General features: G+C 40.5%; 1 protein-coding gene across 6 annotated transcripts in view; it reads right to left on the minus strand.

The window, feature by feature from the left end:
* The window catches only part of LOC124721943 (biotin--protein ligase), a 439,412-nt gene that overhangs the window by 397,522 nt on the left and 22,666 nt on the right, over positions 1–19,224 (minus strand). For all 6 annotated transcript variants that reach the window (XM_047247106.1, XM_047247104.1, XM_047247103.1 and 3 more), the window contains exons 2-3: positions 7,469–7,649; positions 7,273–7,394 (exon numbers count right to left, since the gene is read on the minus strand). In XM_047247106.1, the coding sequence (XP_047103062.1) occupies positions 7,273–7,394; positions 7,469–7,613 (267 nt within the window). In that variant the 5' untranslated portion in view covers positions 7,614–7,649. The remainder of the gene's footprint in view (positions 1–7,272; positions 7,395–7,468; positions 7,650–19,224) is intronic.

A 19,224-nucleotide genomic window follows, 5' to 3' on the forward strand; every position in this document is an offset into this window, starting at 1 on the left:
GTTTAATAGCCTATCCACAACTAGGTCATCATACTGGAGAAGGATGTGGAAGGAAATCAGCCCTGTCTGTTTCACAGGAAATACCATGGCATTTGCCTTTAGCAATTTAGGAAAACCACAGAAAACCTAAATGTGGATAATTGGGCAAGAAATTGAGCTTTCATCTTCCTAGATGTTAGTACAGTGTCTTGAACACTGCACCACACAGCTTGGTCAATTTCATTGAATTACATCTGATCTTCACTTACACTCTCCAACAACTATGGCTGGGATACTTCTAAAACTGAGTACCTAGTTCATCAGTACCACAGAGTGTCTCGTATTTAGCTATAAACATGACACCCAAATAATTTTGACAGCACACTGCATCACATAGTTTCTCGATTAGCTAGTACCACATACAACGGCTTATCCAGAAAGTTTATTACGTTTTGTTATTTTAAAAAAAATGAAGTATAGGGAATAGGAAAAATGATGTTCCATTAATTTGAAAGGGCCACTTAAATATCACTTTCCAACACAGTCTCCACACTAATTTAGGTATTTATAGTGGCAAACACACTTTGACATTCCAGCATCATAAAATTCTGCCACCTGAGACTTTAACCTGTTAGTCACGGCCTCTTGCAGTTCCGCACTGTCATCAAAGTACTGCACTGCGAGCCAAGTCATCTTTGTTTGAAACAGATGGGCCTTGGGCACAAGATGGTAAGGAATCACCACCTTTTCTTTGTAACAACCCAGAAATTTCAATTATGAAGCCATGTGCTGGTTTTTGTGGCCTTCTGTCAAGATTTCTGGTGTCCATCTTGCACAAAATTTGTAACAGTCTAGCTTCTGTGCAACAATTTGATGCAAAAATTTCTTGAAATTGTGAACTTTGAATCATCGGTTTTCTCGAATATTTCGATCGAATTTTGTGGCCAGATCATTACTCACAATGCTTGGTCCTGCACTTCGCTCTTCATTGTCAACATTAGTTCAGACACTTTTAAATGTAATGCAGCACTGGCACTCACAGTGATTACGTCGTTTCCTTCACATACCCTCGTCAAATTCAACGATAAACCACAAGCTGTCAGTTTAGTGCAACAGCAATGGTGCTCGAACAGTGACATTTTATTAATGAACAATGTGACTTTCACTGCCGCCCTGTCCGGTGCTCCTCGATCGAGCATTCCCAGTGCATCAGAAATAGGAAACAAACCTCCCCAGTGTACCGAGTTGTGCGTACCGAATCTCTCGGTGGCCACGGCCATTTCTATGGCACCGCTCATCCCTGCAACGCCGTGCTGAGTTATACGTACGAACATCGAGAACAGTGTAAAGTCAAGTGACCAGATATTCTGCAGGCTGCCGCAACATCACCCGTGTTCATCACTCCGCTCCTGCCTGTTCTTTCAGGATGTCTACCACAACTGCCTCCGCTTAACAAGGATAACCCAAAGACACGGTTTGCTCTTGTGGACAGCATCCTCAATGTCCACAGAGTCTTATCCGATGAACAGCGGTTCGTATCTTTGATTGCAGCTCTGCACGAGCACACGGATCTGACATCTGATCTCACCCTCACGGCACCAATGAGGGACTGCTGTGAAAATGCAAAATCTATTATTCTCGAGCACTTGTTGAGAACTCCACAAGAAGCAATTAACCACACAGAGCACAATTTATCATTCAATGAGCTCACACCATCGTAGTTGTGGCAAAATATCACAGCATTGATCAATCCCTCCTTCCTTTATGACACCGCTTTGTGGTCACTATGGGTAGTGAAAATACTGGAAGCTCTCCAGCAGCAACTTTTATCATACGCCACTGGCCCATTACAGATGCACCTACAGCTAGCAGACGAAACCTATAAAATCATCAGACGTCAACGACTCACCTCAACACAGATCTCTTTGCCAACAGTTGGCAATACTGCACAGGTCCCAGCACGTACTTTCACACGAGGCCACGCGAGGTCACACTAGTCAACAACCTCGGTCTAGGTACTATCTTGTGGCCATTGCAGTAAACCGGCCGCCCCCTCCGTGCCTCCTCACCCACACCCCCTCTCGGCCTCACCCGATTCCAGCACTTTAACTAAAGATGTCGCACACAGTCCACAGCCGCACCCCGTATATCTGCCGTGTTGATAACATCACAGAGATGTGACTCAGAACTGCAGCCCTGCACCCAAACTTCCGTTGCGGGACGAGTTAGCCGCATCATCTCACGGGTATTCTACAGGGTGCCTGCAACAATATCAATCTTCACACAATAAACAACTACCACTGGGCAGACTCTACATATGTGACCTCATCGACGACACGTTCTTCCTGTTCAACACCGGCACAGATACCGGCATCAAACCTCCAGCGTCGTCAACTTCACTACCAGTGCCTTCCGCCACGACATTGCAAACAGCAAACATTTCATCGGTCACCATCTACAGCTTCACACACCTTCGCCTCAAACTTAAACCGAAATTTTGTTTCAAATGTACATTTAATGTGGTCAACATAGATGAGCCAGTGCTGGGCATCGATTTTCTACAACACTGTGGACTCTTTCCAGAATCCCCTTTCGCTTGTTTCAATATTGTTATATGCCTTACGGATTTAAAAATGCATCTCAGACGTGGCTGCATTTTGTAGACTCATTATTTCGCCAGTTCCCATTTTGTTACGTTTACCTCGATGACATTTTAATTTTCTCCACCTCTGCTAATGAACTCGAGCAACATTTTTCTCGAGTACTCTGCGTGCTCTCAGATAGTGGCACGGAGACAAATGAAGACAAATCCCAGCTGTACCAGATATAAGTTACATTCCTGGGCCACAGAGTGAACTCTGAAGGCATACGCCTCGTGTCCGGATTTCATCCGCCAATATACAACAAACACGTGTTTTATCAGAGGCACGGATAATGTCATAGCAGGCTACATCTCGTGCATTAATACTATTATGAGCCTGTCTGATCCCACAGAGCTCGCGCGAGTACAAACCACTCATTCAAATGGCTCCGAGCACTATGGGACTTAACTTCTGAGGTCATCAGTGCCCTAGAACTTAGAACTACTTAAACCTAACTAACCTAAGGACATCACACACATCCACGCCCTACGCAGGATTCGAACCTGCGGTCGCGCGGTTCCAGACTTTAGCGCCTAGAACGCTCGGCCACAAACTACTGATCTGGAGGTACAGTCGCTAGCTACTAACGACTCCACCTCTCTCCACATTCGACCACATCCTTTCCCTGGTGTCACACAACTGATTCTTTATGATACTTCGACTGACGTACCGTGACCACTTGTACCCCTTTCCTTTGTCAGGCCACTTTCTCTTTGCTGCACGGTCTAGTTCATCAGAGAGACAGAATGACTAGTAACTGAACGTTTCGTTTGGCGACACATCGAGAAAGACTGTCGTGGGAGGACACGAGCGTGCGTACCTTGCCAATGTGCCAAAGTTCGTTGACATGCACGTCCCCATCTGGGACACTTTGAAAGATCGAAGGGGCGCTTCGAACATGTTCGTATCAACCTTGTTGGCCCCCTACCCCATACTAACGGCCACAATTACATTTTGTCAGTCACTGAGCACGAGACACAGTGGGCAGAGGCAGTTCCTTTGAATGATATTTCAGAGGATACCACGACTCGAGCGTTCATTACCTGCTGGCCCTTCTGTTTCAGCTGCACTGCATCCACCAGTACAGGCAATTCGAATCTCTACTCTTCAAACAATAGCGTGTCCTATGTGGTGGTAGAATTTTGCACTGAGCATAACTTAATCATAGCTAACACTTGGTTCAAGAATCATAAAAGAAGGTTGTATACATGGAAGAAGCCTGGAGACACTGATAGGTTTCAAATTGATTATATAATGGTAAGACAGAGATTTAGGAAACAGGTTTTAAATTGTAAGACATTTCCAGGGACAGATGTGGACACTGACCACAATCTATTGGTTATGAACTGTAGATTAAAACTGAAGAAACTGCAAAAAGGTGGGAATTTAAGGAGATGGGACCTGGATAAACTGACTAAACCAGAGGCTCTACAGAGTTGCAGGGAGAGCATAAGGGAACAATTGACAGGAATGGGGGAAAGAAATACGGTAGAAGAAGAATGGTTAGCTTTGAGAGATGAAATAGTGAAGGTAGCAGAGGATCAAGTAGGTAAAAAGACGAGGGCTAGTAGAAATCCTTGGGTAACAGAAGAAATATTGAATTTAATTGATGAAAGGAGAAAAAGAAAAATGCAGTAAATGAAGCTGGCAAAAAAGAATACAAACTCCTCAAAAATGAGATCGCCAGGAAGTGCAAAATGGCTAAGCAGCGATGGCTAGAGGACAAATGTAAGGATGTAGAGGCTTATCTCGCTAGGGGTAAGATAGATACTGCCTACAGAAAAATTAAAGAGACCTTCGGAGAAAAGAGAACCACTTGCATGAAAATCAAGAGCTCAGATGGAAATCTAGTTCTAAGCAAAGAAGGGAAAGCAGAAAGGTGGAAGGAGGATATAGAGGGTCTATACAACGGCGATGTACTTGAGGACAATATTATGGAAATGGAAGAGGATGTAGATGAAGATGAAATGGGAGATATGATACTGCCTGAAGAGTTTGACAGAGCACTGAAAGACCTGAGTCGAAAAAAGGCCCCGGGAGTAGCCAACATTCCATTAGAACTACTGACAGCCTTGGGAGAGCCAGTCCTGACAAAACTCTACCATCTGGTGAGCAAGATGTACGAGACAGGCGAAATAACCTCAGACTTCAAGCAGAATATAATAATTCCAATACCAAAGAAAGCAGGTGTTGACAGATGTGAAAATTACCAAACTATCAGTTTAATAAGTCACGGCTGCAAAGCACTAACGTGAATTCTTCACAGATGAATGGAAAAACTAGTAGAAGCCAACCTCGGGGAAGATCAGTTTAGATTCCATAGAAATACTGGAACACGTGAGGCAATACTGACCTTACAACTTATCTTATAAGCTAGATTAAGGAAAGGCATCTGTAGACTTAGAGAAAGCTTTTGACAATGTTGACTGGAATACTCTCTTTCAAATTCTGAAGGTGGGAGGGGTAAAATACAGGGAGCGAAAGGCTATTTACAATTTGTACAGAAACCAGATGGCAGTTATAAGAGTCGAGGGACGTGAAAGGGAAGCAGTGATTGGGAAGGGAGTGAGACACGGTTGTAGCCTCTCCCCGATGTTATTCAATCTGTATATTGAGCAAGCAGTGAAGGAAACAAAAGAAAAATTCGGAGTAGGTAATAAAATTCATGGAGAAGAAATAGAAACTTTGAGGTTCGCCGATGATATTGTAATTCTGTAAGAGACAGCAAAGGATTTGGAAGAGCAGTTGAACAGAATGGATAGAGTCTTGATGGGAGGATATAAGATGAACATTAACAAAAGCGCAACGAGGATAATGGAAAGTAGTCGAATGAAGTCGGGTGATGCTGAGGGAATTAGATTAGGAAATGGGGCACTTAAAGTAGTAAAGGAATTTTGCTATTTGAGGAGCAAAATAACTGATGATGGTCGAAGTAGCGAGGATATAAAATGTAGACTGGCAATGGCAAGGAAAGCGTTTCTGAAGAAGAGAAATTTGCTAACATCGAGTATAGATTTAAGTATCAGGAAGTCGTTTCTGAAAGTATTTGTATGGGGTGTAGCCATGTATGGGAGTGAAACATGGACGATAAATAGTTTGGACAAGAAGAGAATACAAGCTTTTGAAATGTGGTGCTACAGAAGAATGCTGAAGATTAGATGGGTAGATCACATAACTAATGAGGAGGTGTTGAATAGGACTGGGGAGAAGAGAAGTTTGTGGCACAACTTGACTAGAAGAAGGAATCAGGTGGTAGGACATGTTCTGAGGCATCAAGGGATCACCAATTTTGTATTGGAGGGCAGTGTGGTTGCATCTTTGGTACAGCAATCTGTAATGTTAAGGCACGAAAGCCTCCCCACCAATGGGAACGTCTGTAGTTCACGGGGGGAGGGTGGGGGTGTGAGGGGGGTTTTATTAAAAGTATATCATTACAATATAGTGCTGTTAAATGTTATTACTTTGTCATAATATCATTACTAGCCACACTATCATCTCAGCTCCCTTTTGATCTTAACAGAGTGTGCCCTCATCCTCACCTAAGCTGGTGGTTTGTCAGACAATTATTCCTGATAGAGCATTTTCGTGCATTCCTAGTGACAATATTTGTTCATCAATAGGTGTACACCTATAAATAGCACCTCTCAAGTGTGCCTGTATCTCTTAACAAGGGAAGACAATTCTCTCATATCACCCTCTAGGTTAGACGTCCCTGTAGAACATATGCTTGAGTGCCTTCAACTTCATGACTGTAGGATACAGTGGAGTTCGTTTTAATTTTGATTAGGGACCTCGAGTTGGGTGCACGTCTTGCAGGGAACTGGATTAGCCAGTAAGATGAGTAGAGAAACCATACACCCATCCTCTCCTTTAGGGGAATGAAAAGTTCATGTGTGTGGTGAACTGTTTAGAGAGCACACCACCTTCTCTGTCATTTCTCAGGTAGCCACTGCTGATGTTCAAGATATTTAGGACTATGTTTCCTTTTATTGCACCCAACAGAGCGACCCCTTGCCAGATCTGCAAATGAAGTGGAAGGATTCCATATATAACACAAGCATCCTGTTGGCAGATACAGAACTGAAAGCACCAGTAAGTTTTAGTTACTGCACTTCTATGTACTGCTCCGACTTCCATCGCCAAGTATACAGTGCTAAGGCGATATGCCTAAACACTGGCTCCACAAAGGCACCAACAGGGTTTGGTAGTACTGGCGAATAATTTTCAACAACAGGTCACTTCATCACAAGCTATACTGCTGACACTGCTGAAAAAGACTAGTGTATTTTGACAGGGTTGCTCAATGTGTACATGAATACCAATATCACCTATTTTCCTTCCTAACAGCAGTTTGTGTGGTCACTACCAAAATCATTGTTATGTAAGTGGGAATTCGATGTCACTTTCTATCCAGTGACAAAAATAAGATGTCTTTATGTGATGTTGACAGATGGCATTACATTGAATTTTTCGCAAGACTTTTAACTTCTAACCACACCAAGTATACTGATATCAATTTTAATATTTAAATGCCATGATAATGTAGCATCACAATTCTGGATTTTAATACTCAAAAAAATATTTCCTTGAATATGTAGCAAATATTGATTTAAAATACAGACAGTAAGGACATCAAAAACTAACAACTTACTTTTGGGAAGACTGTTATGGCACGTTTGTTACCAATACACCAGATTAGTTCACCAAGACGTGCTTGATATTTATTGAAACAACATTTTGAACTAATTCCACGCATCTCCGATGTCAGGCCACCTGTAAAAAGCAGCCCAATTAGACAACTGAAGGATGACAAGTTTCAAGATCCAAATATCTGATGTTGTACTAACTGTTTCCAAGAAATGCTACAACTTTCATTTCCTTATAGAGAACAAGGCTGCTATTTAATGTTATAAGTCTTCTTATTCTAGCTGCCAACAGTCTCAAGCGCCATCCGTGAATTATGGACGTGACCATATAGTACAATGTCAGCATTGTGACCGTAATATTAGCATGTATTTTTCACATTATCTGGAAAAGAGGATAATCATAAGACATAGGAAAGAACACATTTCAATAAAAATTGAATAAAACTATTAGAATTTTTGGAAAATTATGTTATAATTATACAATCATTGCTACTGAGATCCTACTTAATTCCAATATTTGGCAACAACAACTACTACTAGACAATGGTGTTTTAGTCGAACACAAAAAAACTCACTAGAGACTTTTTGCAATTGTAAGAGTGCAAATAGGGTAACAAAATGCTTCCTATCATAGTATGGTACCACGAAGAAAGATGCAGAATGTCAAATAAAACAGTTTTCAGCCGTCTAATTTCCAAACCGTTATTTTATTTGGCTACCAGTTTTGGCGATTTACTATGCCATCTTCAGACCCCTGACCAATGTGTAGGAAGATTCCAACCTCAGTTCCTGTCAAAATAGGGGCCAGACTGGTATCTGTGGATTTCTGCTTGATACAGCGATCCCTTCAGCCATCATCTGCTGACAAATACCCTAGGGCTCCTATTTTGACCAGAACCGAGGTTGGAATCTTCCTACGCATCAGTCAGGGGGCCTGTAGATGGCATAGTAAATTGCCGAAACTTGTAGCCAAATAAAATAACAATCTGGAAATCACAGACAGTTAAAAGGTATTTGATTTGACATTCTGTACTGAACAGCCAAGTCCCACAACCATCTCTGAAAAGATGGACATACAGAGACATGAAGAAAGATGTGTCAAATTAGACACTATTCTTTGGTGACATTATGTGCCTGCCATAAGAAGCCACAAAAGCGTTGCACAATTTACACTGAACACAAAGTTTCAATGATTCTTCCGGAGTAAGCTGATAGTATGGATAGTTAGCACCATCTGCAATAGCACGCTTTCAACATAAACTGGGTCCTTGATATTGCTTATTCTTAATCCAAAGAAAACAATGAGGTTAGATTAGTTTTCCTAACTTCAAACTTCCGGATTTACTAAGGAATCATTTCCAGCATTATCTTTTGATCAAGGCAAACTTTCAAATATTGTCCTTCTGAAAGGAAATGTTAGATGGCTGCTCCATCATTATGTAGGATGCCACAAACAATATTTACTTCACTTCAACACTGCTGTAGATAATGCTTCTGAAATCACACGATCCATTCTATACTTACACTGGAAGCCCCAGCAGTTCTTAATTCTTCAGGCAAGGTTTTATCTCTCATGCACCTGACCACTCTGCTGTCACTTTATTTGTTTCCTTCTGTATAATGATATTGACTGGCACACTGCAACTGGCAGTATCAATGCTTGTGAATGCCAGTGTTATCATCAAAATTCTGATTATTGAGAGTGGGTCCCCACTCCCCATAAAACTGTTTCTGGCTTCCATTAACTACATTCCTCATTCTATTATAGCACTGAACACATGCATCACAAGAGCAACTTTGTTGCAGACCGTGGCTGCTTCTACCGCACCAATATACAGCCAGGGAACACTTGATCTATCAGTACCAAATCACTGTTAACAATTGTATTATTGTAGCCCTTAACAATATACTTACAAGATTGTTATCAACTGTATCACACTGAGAATTAGTATAGCAAAAGCAAATGTTTTGACTGACTCCACTGAGACATGAAATTATATCTTTGCATCTCACTATTACCAAATTTCATCTGTAAGTTAACACTGGTATCATATACCAAAACCTCTCCTTCTGTATCATTACATGACCTTACCAAATATGACCTCACCAAACCCATGGTCACTTGAAAGGGCTATTCAAAGCTTCCCTCCACAGTCGCAGAAGAGCTTTCCATAATACATTTACCTCTGAAATATTCTTCTCATCTCACAAGAATACCTTTTATACAGATGCTACTAGTTGTGGATTATAACTGGACTTAGAGCCAAGATTGTTACCTTATCTACAAAAAGTTGAAATATTACTTAGTTAATCCAGTGAAAGAAACTGGGTGGGAGAAACAGATTTACAACACGTCACACAAGTGACAGTACCACTAATGACCTCGATGCAGATAGGATGTTAAACCCCTAAAGGACAATCCAATCCAAATTTATGACTTCTGCTACCATTTTTTTTGCGTTTGTGAAAGATGAGATCATCCAATGAAAGAGTCATGTCAAATTAGTGCAATGAGACTGCAAGAACAGGTTCTACAAGGCACTGAGAAGAATCCTGCTACAAGGCTTCAGACAACTGGTCCATCAGAATGTGTGCTGCATTATGCACAATGTCTGGGTATATGTTATTGGTGTCCTGCCCCATTTAAATGACATATGCCAACACTTCAACAACGATGTTCACAGAGATTGGATGAAGATGTACTGGTGCATAGGCCACCCAATTGTCACACTTAAACCCTCCAAAGTTTTGTGGCTGCACATGTAAAGCTTTACATATAGTGAACTGTACCTTAATACATAGTAACTTGAAAAATGCAGCAAGTGACATCATCTAAGGTCAGGCTAGAATATGTGAACAAGTACGGTATCACAGATGTGACATTTGCATATCTGCATTGCACGCACAAAGAAAATCTTGAATACCTGATTTGCACTCAACTACATTAATGCTGCGGTGACATATCATATAATATTGCGTAATGACGCTCCACTGAAGATTTGCCATTCATTTTCCTATTAGTTTAACATGTACTCAACTTCTATGGCAAAGATTCACGTACAATCTACACTGTCACATCTGAGGAACAAAACTATAGTGTGCACCATAAGTCAGTTGTAGCTAGCAATCCTTAGACTGTTTTGCTTACTGTAGGTGGTAGTCAGTTGTGAACTTGACTAATGTGTAATATCCGTAAGTCATCTGGCACCTGCAGTTTGAGCTTATGTTGTTTGTAGTTATCTGAGAAACAATGAAATAGGAAGTTAACTACAGAAAAGCATGTATTTGTTTTGAAACATGACCATAATTATGGTGATGTTTGTGATGGAATACTTTCCAAACATCCACCCTCCATCTTGACAAGGCATTGGCAAATTAAATTCAACATCTGAAGAAACGGTCAGTTGCGGGGCTTCCTCGGTCAGGTAGACCAACGTTTGTTACTACAAAAGAGAATCTTAATGTTGTCAGGCTGAGTTTTGAGCAATTGCCGACTAAATCTCAAATAAAAGCATCCAAGGATTACAAGCCTACAAATTATTCTGAAAAGCTGAAACTGAGACCATACAGACCTGCTTTACCGCAAGGCCTAACTGAAGATAATCTGGACAGGCATAAAACATCCTGCATGTTGTACTCAATCCGACAAGAAGCCGATCCCATGGTTTGCAAAACCATTCTTTGGAGTGACAAAGGGACATTTACAGTGAATGGCAGAGTGAACACACACACACACACACACACACACACACACACACACTTGTGTCTACTGTGATTCTATGAATCCCATATGGTGATGGAGACAGAATTAACCTCACCTGGTGTGAGTGTATGGGCGGGGATTTTTAGTGATAGGCTAATTGAATCCTACTTTTCAAAGGTAATGTCAAATCCGTGCGTTAGCTAAATACGCTTGAAGAAGAGTTCTTAGAAATGGAAAACAGTCCACTTTTTGACCATCTGCAGCCAGTTAAGGAAAAGCTGATAGAGCAACACAATGGAGCACCCCCACATTATGGAGTTATTGTCGGAGACACTCTAAATAAAAACTGTAATGAATGGATTGGCAGAAGGGGTACTACTGAATGGTCTCCATGACCCCCAGATATCACCTCATGAATTTTTCAGTCTGGGTATACTAAAAAATTATATTTATTCCATCAAAATTTGACATGTTAAGCATTTGAACGAACAAAACCAGTCACAATTTGAAAGCCTACAGTCCAAGAATATTTGAGGCAATATTTGTAAATACGTGTTGAGAATGTGCAATGTTTGCCTAGAACAGCATGGGAACAACTTCGAGCATCATTTCTGGGTTCATTGAACTTTACATGTATTTTTCTGTTGATAATACATTTGTATTTCCATATGTTTAGTATTATTGCACCAAACTCCACCCTGCATACAGCTCAGAACTAGCACTTCACCACATATTCAGTTTCACAGAGTACTCTTTGGCACTGGTGCCCTTGCTTAGCTTGCATTTATCATAGATCTCTCATCCAACACAAAGAACAAGTGACTGGAAAAGAGCGCATGTGACTCTTGTATACAGTAAGGATAAAAGAACAGACCCACAAAATAAAAAAATAAAAATAAAAAAACTTCACCTCAGTTTGCTGCATAATTCCTAAGCATATTCTAAGCTTGAATATAATAAATTTCCTCAAGACAGAAAAACTTCCGTCCACAGATAAGCATGGATTTAAAAAGCATCAACCATACGAATCTCAGCTTGACCTGTCCTCTTACAATGTCCTGAAAACCATGGATGAAGAACAACAGCTAGATTCCATACTCCTAGATTTCTGGAAAGTGTTTGATACAGTGGCCCACTGCACATCATTAACAAAGGTCTGAGCATGCAGAACAATGGCTCTTGCTATCTACATACATAAATGACCTGATGGAAAAGGTGAGCAGCAATCTTCAACTGCTTGCTGATGACACTGTAATGTATAGGACAGTGTCATCGTCGTCGTAACTGTGGGACGATACAGGATGACTTAAATTTCTGTTTGGTTTGGTGAATGGCAGCTTGTTCTAAATATAGAAAAAACTAAATTAATGCAGATGAGTAGGAAAAACCACCAGGTAATGTTCGAATACAGCATTTTTGGTGTGTTGCTTGACACAGTCACATTGTTTAAACATCTAGGCATAACATAACAAATGGAACGGGCATGTCAGATCAGCAGCAGAGAAGAATAATGGTGAACTTCGAGAGTCTAGGAAAGTGTAGCTCATCTATTAAACAGACCACGTATAGAACACTAGTGCAACCCATTCTTGGGTACTGCTCAAGTTTTCGGGCTCCCCATCAGGTCAGATTAAAGACATTGAAGCAATTAAATGGCATGCTGTTAAATTTGCTAGTAGTAGGTTTGATCAACATGTGTGTGTTAAGGAGATACTGTGTGAACTGAAATAGCAGTCCCAGAAGGAAAGACAACATTATTTTCACATAAAACTGTTGACAAAATTTAGGGATCCAGTAGCAGTGGCTGACAGCAGAATGACTGACTGGTTGATCTGGAGGAGGGGACCAAACAGCGAGGTTATCCATCACACCAGATTACGGCAGGGTGGGGAAGGAAGTCGGCTGTGGCCATTCAAAGGAACCATCCCAGCATTTGCCTGAAGTGATTTAGGGAAATCACGGAGAACCTAAACCTACATCTACACCTATACTCTGAAAACCACCGTGAGGTGCATAGCAGAGGGTACATCCCATTGTACCAGTTATTAGGGTTTCTTCCTGTTCCATTCATGTATGGGGCACAAGAAGAATGACTGTTTGAATGCCTCTGTGTGCGCAGTAATTATTCTAACAAATCAGGATGGCCAGATGCGGGTTTGAACCATTGTCCTGTCCAGCACCTCACTTGGTGCAGAATGATTCTACTGCTGTCAACATACATTTCACGTAACAGCCACAAAGACAAGATAAGAGAAATTGGGGCCCATAAAGATGAATACCCCCATCCGTGAGTTGTTGACAGTACAACCAGCCTTTGCTGCTAGTACATTGTGACAGTTTGTTACATTTAATTTAGATGCCAACCAATATTATAAGGTGTTTTTATGAAATAATAGGGTAGGAACGACAAGGCTGTGCTGAAAAGTAATGCTTCCGAGTTTTTTATGGGAGAACTCTTCTAGATTTTTCACATAAGACAAATGTTATTAACATTCTACATCTTTATTCTTCATGACCACATACTTATTTCTCAACATAGTTACCCTGGCAACGAACACATTTATCCCAGAAACAGGCCAGTTTGTTCATACCGCCACTGTAGAATGTCTGACTTTCTTGACACAGCCACAGCCTCACCTCTGCCGGCACCACTTCATCACTATGAAAGTGAAGTCCTCCAAGCTGTTATGTAAGTTTTGGAAACAGATGAAAATTGTATGGGGCCATGTTGGGTTCATATTGCGATGGGGCGGTAAATAAAGAGGTGTGGTTGAATAGTTCACTCGAATGTGCATATACAAATGTTAAAAACAAATGTTATTGCCAATTTTGGCTCTCACGTCTCAGTGGACGATTTCCATACTTGGTGCATTAGTACACTGTTCCACACTCGCACATTAGTTATAGTTTTGAATTAATATCCATGAGTACAGTTTATGCTAGGGAACAAAAATTAGGCAATTATTATAGCAAAATCAGTTTTTCACGACACAGTTCTATTACTATTTATTGGCATTGTCCTTTTCTTTCACACAATGAAATTAGCAATGGTGAGACGGATTACAGTTTTACTTTAATAATAATTTGACTCCGAGCCCCCAATAGCAGTAATGTAGGCTGCTATAAACGAAAATTACTCAGTTCGAACAGAACCACAAGTCCCACTGTCCTCTTTGTTCTAGCAGTTTCGGCGCGAAATCACAGATCGCCACATGTTCACTTACGCCAATGTATACCTCATAATTCATACTCACACAAATAATCGAAGCATTTCCAGTTCACCAAATATATGCTTGCACACTTGCACCATTAAACAATACTCTTTGTCGAAATAAATCTGCGCGAAAAAAAAATTCTCAAACGACCACATGGGACACCCACCCTCCAAAATGACTGACCAACGACCGACCACTGGCCAAGATGGCCACTCACTTATATAGGCTCGGACTTCAACTCCCCCCCCTCCCCCCAGGTTACGCAAGTACCAATCTCGCCAGTTAAGGTTACAAATTTTGATACATACATCCCTCGACAGAAATAAGTACACCATCGGAGCCGCACTAAAAAGTACATCTTATTTACTACGTTACATTAATTTCTAGGATTATCCTATCACCCGTAAATCAAGTTTTAGTTTTTGCACAATTTCACCACTTAGCGCAAATTTATTTCTTGATATCTATGCTGCAAAGTTTTAACACAGAACTGCATATAGCACCATTTTTTGACGTAACCTATAGCAATCTACACATTGCACAGCTCAAAATCTTCATAATAATTTGCAAACAATGAAAACTATTGCAAGTTAAGTGTACAGTATAACTTAACAAGTTTAAAATACATGTGATGCCACCCAAAATATTATATAATGCCATTCTTTGCGTCACGAATTTTCTATTGAATTTTATAAACAATTTTCCCTCAAACTTTGTTTATTGCTCTTTACAGGCTTAATTATTTATGAATCTTAAAATATGACTACAGCACTCGATCTGCTATGACGAAACGTTTTTAATGAGTGCTTGCTCATCCCTGTAAGTTGTTATTTACTGTTTTTATTAATCTTTCAGTATTCGTGATATTAACCGATTTTGAGGTTACTATAACCTTTGTGTCTCGTGACTTGAAATAAAGATCGATCTTTCAGAAGGTGCATACTGCTGACCACAATCCACTGCCGCATCGCTCTTCACCGTAAGTTGCACAGTTTTCGCGCAATGTGCAAAAAACCAAACAATGCCCCAAGTTGCGGGCCATGTGGCCGCCCGGCGGCGGAGACCGTCCCACCAACCGTCGCAAATCTCACGGAAGTGCGCCACGCACTTCCGCGAATCGCGCACCATGTAGCGCACTCACTCTCCACAAAGCAATCCTTGCATACTAGAAATATTCATCTAGTAACATGGGTTTGTACCATCACAATACCTTCACTTGCTAGTGCACGCACACAGTAAATGCGGAAGCAAGTAGCACCGACAAAAAAAAAACGCAAAAAGAGTGACTGACCACTCATGTTAAATTAGTCCTACAATGTTAACAGTTTACTTGACAATCTAGCTGGCGGTGGCATCACCCTAAACTAAGTAAAATTCCCTACGTATTTTGTGCCCAACCAAAAGAAATTTGTAACATATCTGTAAATAACCCCAATCCAAAAAAATATATTTTTCCTTAACCATGATTCTAAATTCGTGTCTTGTGTGTGTGTGTGTGTGTGTGTGTGTGTGTGTGTGCGTGTGTGCGTGTGTAGTACAACAGATCTGGCAAAGCAAAACAAACACAAACAAATTTAACAAAATCACGATAACTTTTATCAATTTTTTTAACTTACTTATTTTGGGCAGCATATTATGCACAACACGTTGTTTCCAATCAATCTATTCACTTTGGAACAAGTATCATTTATCAATTTGTTTCACTAGCACTATCACTTCTCACTGCCTAAAATGTCTTCCAGGGATGCCCCCAGACTAGATGCAGTGTCACAGCTTCCTACTCTGGCACTATTTCCTGTCCTCCCACTAGCCAGTTTCTGGAGCACTACCAGGGATCACACAACATCCCCAATGAAAATCTCATATACACGAAAGTTTTCCCCGTTTACCATAGAGTGGTCCAGCCTAGACCCATCCTCATGCAATCCAGAGCTGACACAGCTAAGACAGAATTTCAGGGCAAACCATCACTAAGAAACAGGATAGAGCAACAGCTGGATAGTTGTGCACAACAATCTATTCAATACGAGATTAGAAATGCCCACGTCATTGAGGCAGTACTGCTTGGCAACAAAGCCTCCCTAAACAAAATGATACTGATAATGTGGCAGGAATCGTACAGACTTTAAATAATATCTGACTGTTGTCATGGCTTGACAGCAGAAACTAAAAGATAAACTTTACTTGATTATTACAGACCACGAATTAAATTCCAGGGTTTGGCAATGTTTCCTAAAAAAAATGACTTAATCTACTTTTAAAAATCTCTATTAAAATTCACCTATACATTTTGTTAAAATATCCTCTATTCATATCATCTAACCCAGACTGAGATTACAAACAGCAAAATGAACTAACTTTAATTTTACAATCTCCATGCTGTGTTGCTTACCCTAATATTCAGTCCACAAACTTGACCCCCACGCACCAAAGGAAGTTTGGTGTATCTACATACAGAACCCAGTGCAAGCAGATTATACATATAAGCCCAACAGTCATTCAGATACCACAAAACACAATGTTTACTTCTCCAAAAATTCTTATTAGGCTCATGAGGCTTCACCCTGAGTATATATTCAAAATTTACCAGTTTCCCAGGTCTCTCTGAGAACACACCTTTATTCTCAACCAGTAAAACATACAGTTCTTCCCTCTCACTGTCACCAATACCCTCTGTCTCATAGACCTTCCTTTTTATCTCCTCCTCAATCCCTACTTCATCCAACAAACACTGGACCATGTGCAAGCTTACCACTAAATCATCACCTGTTGCATTTACAAATTTTGTCTCCTTTACACATCCCCCAACATTCAATTCCAATACCTGTCCCCCACAGTTAATATTTGCCCCACATTTATTTAAAAAATCTGTACCCAGAACCATATTTATACCTAAATTTTGAATCACCAGGAATGGGTGACTAAACAGCTTTCCACCAATGTTTACATCGAACACAGCCTCCTTCCTCACTGGCTTGCTATAATTACCAGTAGCATTTTTTATTCTAACCCCTGTGTCCGGGAATTCTACCATTTTGTTATTTCTAATATAATTGTAGAAACCCTCTGCTATCACACTGACTGTACTACCTGTGTCCACCAAGGCTTCTTCATTGACTTTAACTATTGGTTGCACCTTCCTAAAATGTTTCTGCTTGAGCTCTAATTTTGCTAAAAGATCCTCCTCCACTTCATTAGCACAGTACTTTTCCATAGTGCATACTTGCCCCCCATTGAATGATTCTATTTCATTATCCCCTTCAAATATTACTTCACAAGCATCTTTGTGTTCTTTATTTTCTAACCCTAACCATTCTAATTTTCTGGCAAAACTAAACTTCTCCCATACCTTTGGTTCCAACTTCTGTATATACTTAGAAAAATCCACCCAAACGTTTGCATCAAAATCACATACACTCTTCCCCATCCAACCAGTATTCCATTCAGCCTCTTCCATACCCTCATACTGCTCATCCTCATACACAACATAATTATTCACCTTTTCAACTTCAACTTCATCTCCCTCGTCACACACTAATTTTCCACAATCTGTAACCCTGCAGTTACTCTCCACAGCACATTCTCATTTCATTTACAAAATCCCCCCCTCAAACCATCAAACTCCTTATCCCCATCAAATATTTTCTTGAGTACATCATAATATGCCTCATCCTCAACATTTAACTGCTTTAAACTGTTCACATAATAATATTTCCCTACTGTCCAATTTTCTGGAGTATATTTTTGCAACCATTTTGCCCTTGCTACCCAATCATTTAAGTTCAATTCAGATTCCCCCCTTAGTTCTCCACTGCTCATCATTCTTAGTTTGCTGTTTTAACCCCATGCATGTAAACACTAGCACAATTTGTTTCATCATGTTTCATGGATTCAGATACAGCTTTCCCCACCAAAACATCACTTGCATTACCATCCTGCACATTACAAACACTTTCACCAGACATCTCAAAACCAGCCCCTTCTGGCTGCTCACAGCTAACCTCATAAATTTCACCAGACACACTCTCTGGTACATATTCATTTATCACTACATCAACAATAGGCACTATGGCCCCAAAATCATTACCATCATCTACAAAACCATTAGTTTCAGGCACCTTGGCCCTCTCAGAATTAACATTAACATCATCCACTGTATCTGCTTCCATTACACACGACTCAACAAATTTCTTACTATTACTTTCACACACACTTTGGCCATCACACCATCCATCTATACCTTCAGACAGTGCCTTAGTCCATGACCTGTTAATAATGCCCACCAAACCAATACTATCTTTCTCAGAATTCACATCCCCAAATTCTTTACAAAAAACATTCTCAGCATTGATTTCTTCCATTTGGGCCTTTAAACCCCTAACATTCTTCCTCTTAAAAGCTCTCCAATACATTTTCATCATTTAAAATGGCCTGCATACCACAAATTCTTTCCTTTCTCCTACTTCTATCATTTTCACACCCCCTTTTAGAATAACCACACCTGGTCTGATTATAATTATTATTGTTCCATCTCTTGGCCCTATTGCTTGCAACTTGTCTTGTCCCAAAGTGGACCCCATTTGAGACAACTCCTAGTTTAAAGGATGCTGTCCCTGCTGTGTGCTGTTGTTCTGTGCCCCTCTTCCAGGTCCATTTCCCAGCATTGGCCTTGGTTCATTTCTCACATCACTGCCCCTAAAATCCCTTTGACTGTGGCTCTCTTCATTATATCTTCCCCCATTTCCTCTCCAATGTTAATTTATATTTCTGTCCCCATGATGGCTCTGATGATTATTTCCCCACTTCCTATTTCTGTGACCATTTTGATGATTGTTACCCCAATTCATATTTCTTCTCTCCCCCAGATCCCTATGGTTATTCCCTGGATTGTTTCCCTTTGAGCCAAGCCAATAGCACATAGCCTGCTCCATCCTCTCAACAAAGTCTAAAAACTTCTCCACAGAATCAGTGGGGCAATGTATGAGTTCCCATTGTAACTCCTCAGGTAGTGTCCTCCTTAAAGTAGATATTTCTGTTAA

The sequence above is a fragment of the Schistocerca piceifrons genome, chromosome X (assembly GCF_021461385.2).
Source record: "Schistocerca piceifrons isolate TAMUIC-IGC-003096 chromosome X, iqSchPice1.1, whole genome shotgun sequence".
NCBI lineage: Eukaryota > Metazoa > Arthropoda > Insecta > Orthoptera > Acrididae > Schistocerca > Schistocerca piceifrons.